The sequence below is a fragment of the Austrofundulus limnaeus genome, unplaced genomic scaffold, assembly GCF_001266775.1.
Source record: "Austrofundulus limnaeus strain Quisiro unplaced genomic scaffold, Austrofundulus_limnaeus-1.0 Scaffold169, whole genome shotgun sequence".
In the NCBI taxonomy this organism is placed as follows: Eukaryota; Metazoa; Chordata; class Actinopteri; order Cyprinodontiformes; family Rivulidae; genus Austrofundulus; species Austrofundulus limnaeus.
Window position 1 is genome coordinate 168,260 of NW_013952571.1, and position 6,752 is coordinate 175,011.

A 6,752-nucleotide genomic window follows, 5' to 3' on the forward strand; every position below is an offset into this window, starting at 1 on the left:
ACACACACACACACACACACACACACACACACACACACACACACACACACACACACACACACACACACACACATCAGTGCGTCTGCTTTAACTGAATGAAGGTGTTGGCAGATGACGGCTCTCCAGAGGAGGATTGAAGAAGACTTTAATTAAATTACAGTCAGGAAGGAGAAAGAACCTGAACTCTGAGTGTTCTGATAAAACCCAACAGTTCTCTGGTTTATCTTCACAATATTTACTCACTATTACAGATATTTAAAGTAAATTGTATTTATCCTACTTTTTAAATAATAATAGCAAAATACTTTACAAAAATGTAAAAAGCTAAATTAACAGTAAAAAACAATGAAAAGGTGGATTTCTTACTGTTGTCTCGCAGTAAACAAAGAACTGTAGAATTTTTGTCATTCATGCACTGGAAAAAGATATTGGTGTGTATTTTTTAAAGCTGTGCTTCTTAGGTTATTTGGGGAATCTTGTTGTTACATAAAAGCTTAAAGATGGTCTTATTCCTGCTCAACAATTTTTTTGACTAAACTGAAGAAAGACAAGCTGCGTTTTCACATTTCTGCCATGACAAATGATGGCAGCGGTGAGATTTCTTGTGTTGTTTCAGCAGCCAAACTGAGGCTGAAGTCTTTGGCCATAGCAGAAATCCTCCTGTCTGAGTGGAGAAGGCCTGAGCAGCAGGTGGTGACAGAGCCTTTACACACAAAGCTGTGTGCTGAGAYAACTGTTTTGTTGAGCAGATACTGTATGTTTAGACCCACTTCTGTTCTGGTACACACAGATTAAAGTCTKCATATACTGCATGTTTGGGTGAGTTTTGTGTGCTTTAGGTATGMACTGACATTTGATAAGTTCAGAAGAAACCTTAATCTGGAACACAACAGGTGCTTTTTCTTGTTTGTTTGTTTGGTTTTTTTGTCTGTTTGTTTGTTTGTTTTTGACTCACTTGTGGTCACTGTGTTTGGGTATTCCCTACCATGTGGGGACCATTTTTGGCATACATGCCTACTTGTGGGGGACCAACAGGTACTTATGGGGACCTCAACCTATTCCCCATGGGAGGAAATGCCGTTGGTGTTTCAGGGATTAGGTTTAGGGTCATGTATGTACCTGTGAGGTTAGATTTAGGGTAAGGGGTAATGGTTAGGCTGTAGAAATGACCAGTAAATTAATATAAGTCAATGCAAAGCCCCCATGAAGATAGAAGAACAAACGTGTGTGATTAAGTCAGAAAACAGGACAGCAGAACACAGAGCRAAGTCACATCAGTGTGTTAAAAAGKTAACGTTTTTTCTTTTCTTCTACAAGGAAGTTGACCAAAGTTTGGAGATAAATCAAATCTAACGACTGTTTAGTTTTAGAGCAATTATTCAGACTTTTTCAATGTCCTTCCCTGACTCACCCAATTTTTATTCATTCATTCATTCATTCATTCATTCATAGAAAACTCGTAGTTGCTTTCTCATGCACCTCCAACACAGAGAAGCTTTTCTCCCTCTGCCGACATATTCATGAGAACTGACTGGATGGCATTTCCAACAGTGAAATTATTGTGTAAGTCATGGACTGTACAGAGAATAGGCACATTTACCTCCCTGACATCACTCAGCCTTTACAAATACGCACACCAYAGTGACCAGAAACACACACGTGACTGCAGGGGAGGCAGACAACATCGTGTCCCGAGCCTGACATCTGAAACTCTCGTTAAACAACTCAATTGTCATGAAAAGGTCCGAGCAACTTTAATTTGAAATCTGTCCAGCAGGATCAATACAGGCCTGCTCTGGGCTACGATCTGACACAGATCTGCACAAACGAAATATCACATCTGCTTCCATTACCAGGTCCTGACATGAAGGTCTGAGGTCTGAAGAAAGGAAAGAGGAGAGCAAATACAACTTCATACAAGAGTTTAAATTAGGTTTTATCATGCATCAACTTTGGTTGTTTGCAAAGTAAAAAAAAAACATCAAAAATTGTGAAAAGATAAGCTTAAAGTGCATAATTGGATGCTTTATAATGTGCATAAACTTCTTTAGCACATCTGTGATGGCTGATCATCTTGGTGGCAGCTTGAGGGTCCTGGGTGGAGCGGGTTAGAATTTTGTGGCAGTGCATTTGTTTTTATCAACTTTTCTGTTCTGTAGCTTTTACGTCTTGTTGGTCAAAGTTTCCTGCAGCTGAATCATCTTCTATTGACCTGCTGGCTGCCTGATACCCACTGTGACATCACAAATAACTCCTTCCACTCTGGCAGTGGTACGTCTGTCAGGGGGGAATAAAAAGCCCCTTCAAATAGAGTTTTATAAATTATAATACTGTTTTTCAGTATGGAATACGCAAAATGATGGTTCTTTTAGGATATCTATGCAGATATTCTACAGTCCAAACACTCTCGAAAGGTTCTGTAAATTAGATTTTAAAGGTTTTTAGTAAAGAACTAAAGAGTTTTAATAGTGTGAATTCATTCGCAAACATTTTCACCATTGAAATATTTTTCTTTCATACAGTCTTGGTATACCAGGTCCATCCGGTAACCTCCCTCACCACCGGATCCAATCAGTTGTCAGCTCTGCCCCTCTTTTCACTTTAGTGTCCAAGACATAGGGCTGCAGGTCAGGTGACATGATTACAAAATCAATCATCGACCTTAGACCTAAGGTAGTCTGGTACCAGATACACTTATGGACCATATGCTCAACGATGGTGTTTGTTATGGACAAACTGAGCTTAGCACAGAAGTCCAATAACGCAACACCGTTCAGGTCTATATCAGGGAGGATGTACCTCACAATCACCCCCTTCCAGACAACTTTGTCATTGTCCGCATGGGCATTGACGTCTCTCAGGAGAACAAGGGAGTCTCCAGACAACACCTCTTCCAGGACACATTCCAAAGACTGCAAAAAGGCTGGGTAATCTGAACTAATGTTTGAGGCTTAAACACAAACAGTCAGAACCTTCCATCCTGCAGCACAAATCCACAGAGGGGCAACCCTCTCGTTCACCAGGGTGAACTTCAACACAGAGGCACACAGCTTGAGAGGATCCCCACACCCGCCGGTCGCCTCTCTTCCTGGACACCTCTGGAGTAGGAAAGTTTCCAGCCCTTCTCCAGGAGTTGGGTTCCAGAGCCCAAGCTGTGAATAGAAGTGAGCCCAACTATATCTAGCTGGTAACGCTCAACCTCACGCACAAGCTCCGGATTGGCACGGCCAGGGACCCTCTCTCTCCTTCTGCCAGGCATGCATCACACCCGACCCTGATGGTCCTCTTTGTGGGTTTATGGGGAGATGGYCTGCTGTTGTCATTTCAGGCTTGGCCCAGTTGAGCCCCAGGAGTCAAGGCTCAACCACCAGGCGTTCGCTAGTGAGACCCCCTGGTAAAGGGAAACTGGGGCACCTCCCTGGGGCCAGGCCTGGGAGGTGCCCTGGTTTTCTTTTTCTAGGCGAGGTTTCCTGATGTGGTTGATGTTCCATTTCATCAATGGTTTTGAAGCACTCTTAGTCTGACCCCTCCTTCAAGGCCTGTTTCCAATGGGAGAACCTACCAGGGGCTAATGTCCCAGGCAACATAGTCTCTGGGATCATGGGGGTACTCATACCCCTCCATCTCATAAAGGTGGTGATTCTGTGGAGGGAAGAGATGTTAAAACTTTTCAAAATGTTCATAAATCATTACTGTACTTTTTTGTTCTGATTCTGTKTTTTTTAACTTCTTTGGGCTATTTTAGCTTCCTTCAGCTTCTATTTAGCTGATTTTAGCATTTTTAGCTATCAGTCTGACCGTTTTTGCTAATCTCCAACTATACGTACCTTTTTGTGCTTCTTTCAGCATCTTTTTGCTATTTTCAACTTTGTATGCTTTTTTAGCTGCTTTCTGCTAATCTACCTTTTAGCTAATTTGAACTTTTTTCAGCTGAATTTTCCTAGTTGTGACAATTTCAGCTTCTTACTGCTTAGTTCAGCACACATGCTCTTTCTGTTTCTGTGTGCTAATTTTAGCTATATCAGGTACTTTTCAAAGCAATTTTAGGCTAGTTTCAGTTTTGTTAGCTATTCAGCAAAAAACTTTCAGCATTAAGCATTCATCCTGCATTTTTTTTGCAGAAAATGCAAGTTCTCTAGTTGTTTCATATTTTCCATGTTGAACAGACGTGACCATGTTGATAGTTCTGCAGATTTCTTTTTGAAGGGACATTTAGAAGTAAGTTTTTTTTAAGATTATATGAACCATGGATATTTTAACAGACACGGAATTTTACCTATATGTACATAAAAGTTATATTTTATTAAAGGTTTAAAAATAAAAGCATTATTCACTTTGATCTCAGCTCCTCTCATAGTTCTGAACAAACCCACATAAACACATACAAACAKGCAGCTGGGTTGGTTATAATGAGTTGTGACCTTTAGAAGGGTCATGGCACTAATACTGACAAATATTTCCATGTACACAACACGTAGATAATCTAATACACACATATAGTGTATAATATAATACACACATACAAAGTGTAGATTTTACACATGGGATTCCTGTTAGACCTTAGAGAAGAAACTTGTCCTGACACTAATGTTGTTGTCCCATGTTCCAGTGTGTCGCTGGTGTCCCCCCCACTCCACCCAACCCCCACGGTCCTCGTTTGGCCTCCTGCCTAGTGCTGACCACCCGATCGTCCCTCTACATGCATAGCTAGGCGGGTGGGTGTAAAAATAGCTGGGCACGGATGGAGCGGGGGATGGGGGGTGGGGTTGTTAGTCCATGGTCAGAGTTAGAATCAGCAGTGAGTAGCAGCTAGTGCTCTGCTGGGTACATGGTCAAAACTGGATCCCAGTCCAGTGAAGTCGAGCCCCGTGACAGGACAGAAGATCTACTGACTCCAGAGAGAGGATTGACAGAGTCTGAGGGGGTTCAACACCCCCACCCCTGGACAGTAGCTTGTTAGAGTTGTAGGGGTTGGCAGGGACAGGAAGAGGATTATCTGGGTGATTAAATGCAGGAAGTTTAGGTTCTGATGGGATAGACAACATGGGCAATGCAGCCATGTGTAAGGTGTGTGGATCAGACAAGGGCCTGAGGACTGTTGGGACAGAGTCCAACCAGGACAAGAATGCTTTGCCAGAATACTTCTGCGTGGAGCATTTTCCTGTGCCACCTCCGCTGATGCTGGTAAGATCTCCTGAAATCGGGATGTTGATGTCAGCTGAGCTATTTTTGATTTGGTCTTGATGTTGGGGTTCTTTGAACTTGGCACTGATGAGYTGCTCGGTCTGCATGCATCTGTCAGATTTTCATCCTTTAGTCTCCAGGATTTCACTGATTTAATTATCATAACAGAAAAATAAGCAGGTACTGTGGATGTTTTCACATGTGTGTGTAAAGGAGTAGGGTCCTTCCTCTCTCCTCTATCTTTAAAGACCACAGTGAACAACATGTGAACTCTGACTGCTAATATTAAAGCATCTAAAATCAACTGGTTTAGCTGCATGCTGCTAACTGCTAATGGTTAAATGCTAGTCAGCTGCTTAGTCTTAATGTTGGGCTTGTCCGGGACAGGCATTAAATGTCACTTAATGCTCTATTTTTGTTTAGTTTGCCTTATTTTGAACCAGTGATATAGATTCCTCTATGTTTAAGTAAAATCACCTTTAAAAAGAACCAAAATTCTTTACAAAGAAAATAAACTTCAATAAAACCAACATTTAAAATACACAAAAAAATCATTAATGCTTTTACAACAAAAACTAACAATTCTGCTGAATGTATTAGCCAATGAGAAAGAGTTTTCAGTATAGATTTAAACTGATTCATGGTTTAAGGAGATCTAGATGTTCACAGGTACACAGTACAGGTGGTGCAGGTGTACCCGTACATTAGGTTATTACTTTAGCTGTACCTGAAGGTAAGACAAGTATGGTACATGAATGTGCTCTAATACACAAAAATGTATTTCAGAAGGTAAAGCATACATAAAGTACTTTACCTGTAGCTGTCAAAGTACAGTTGAAGAGACAACCCTGCCTTCATTCACAGTAGCTTCCTGTAGTTTCATGTTCTCCTGTATGGGCTGATGATTTGAGTCTGGATCTGGAGCTCAGGAAAGGTTCAGCCTGAGAAGGTGCAGCTCCAACGTTTGAAACCGTACAGTTTCAAACTGGACCCTGAATGGACATAATGACATTGTTTTTTTTAACAAATGATTTTATTTGTTCACATTAAAGAACAATCCTAACAAAAACAAACAAACTTTAACCCTATATGACCACATAGGTAGAGGCAGAAGCCAATGGCTTGTTTTGCCTCACCTGACAATTCATAATGGAGTCCCCAAAATAAAATACTAAAAAAACACACATATGCTCCAACTACATCCTGATTATATGTACCATTTTATATACACAAAATAAAAATCATTAATACTGTTTTTATTAACAATATCATTATTATTGTCTGTACATGAAAAAAATATGTAATATATTACCACCACTGTCATCACAACAGACTACTACAAACCATAACTCATAATTAATTTTTTTACTTCTTTTTGAAACTTAACAGAGAGTTACTAATCTTAATTTTGTCACTTAAATTATTCCATAATTTTAACACCCAATAACAAATCTATATTTGGTATTTGTTCTTACTTTATGTACTTTTTACTCCGGCAGACCCAGGAACTGCTGAGATTAAATCTCTGCTGACTTATAATAAGAACTTAAAGTGGCTGTGACATGAAT

The 6,752-nt window shown here is 40.4% G+C and overlaps 1 protein-coding gene across 5 annotated transcripts in view; it reads left to right on the plus strand.

Annotated features, from left to right (window-relative positions):
• Positions 1 to 4,850: 4,850 nt before the first annotated feature.
• Positions 4,851 to 6,752, plus strand: part of ank2b (ankyrin 2b, neuronal) — a gene marked incomplete in the record, with an annotated part of 125,750 nt that continues 123,848 nt past the window's right edge. For 2 of the 5 annotated variants that reach the window (XM_014017466.1, XM_014017467.1), the window contains 1 exon segment: positions 4,851 to 5,184. In XM_014017466.1, coding sequence (XP_013872920.1) covers positions 5,044 to 5,184 — 141 coding nt within the window. 5 annotated transcript variants of the gene reach the window in all.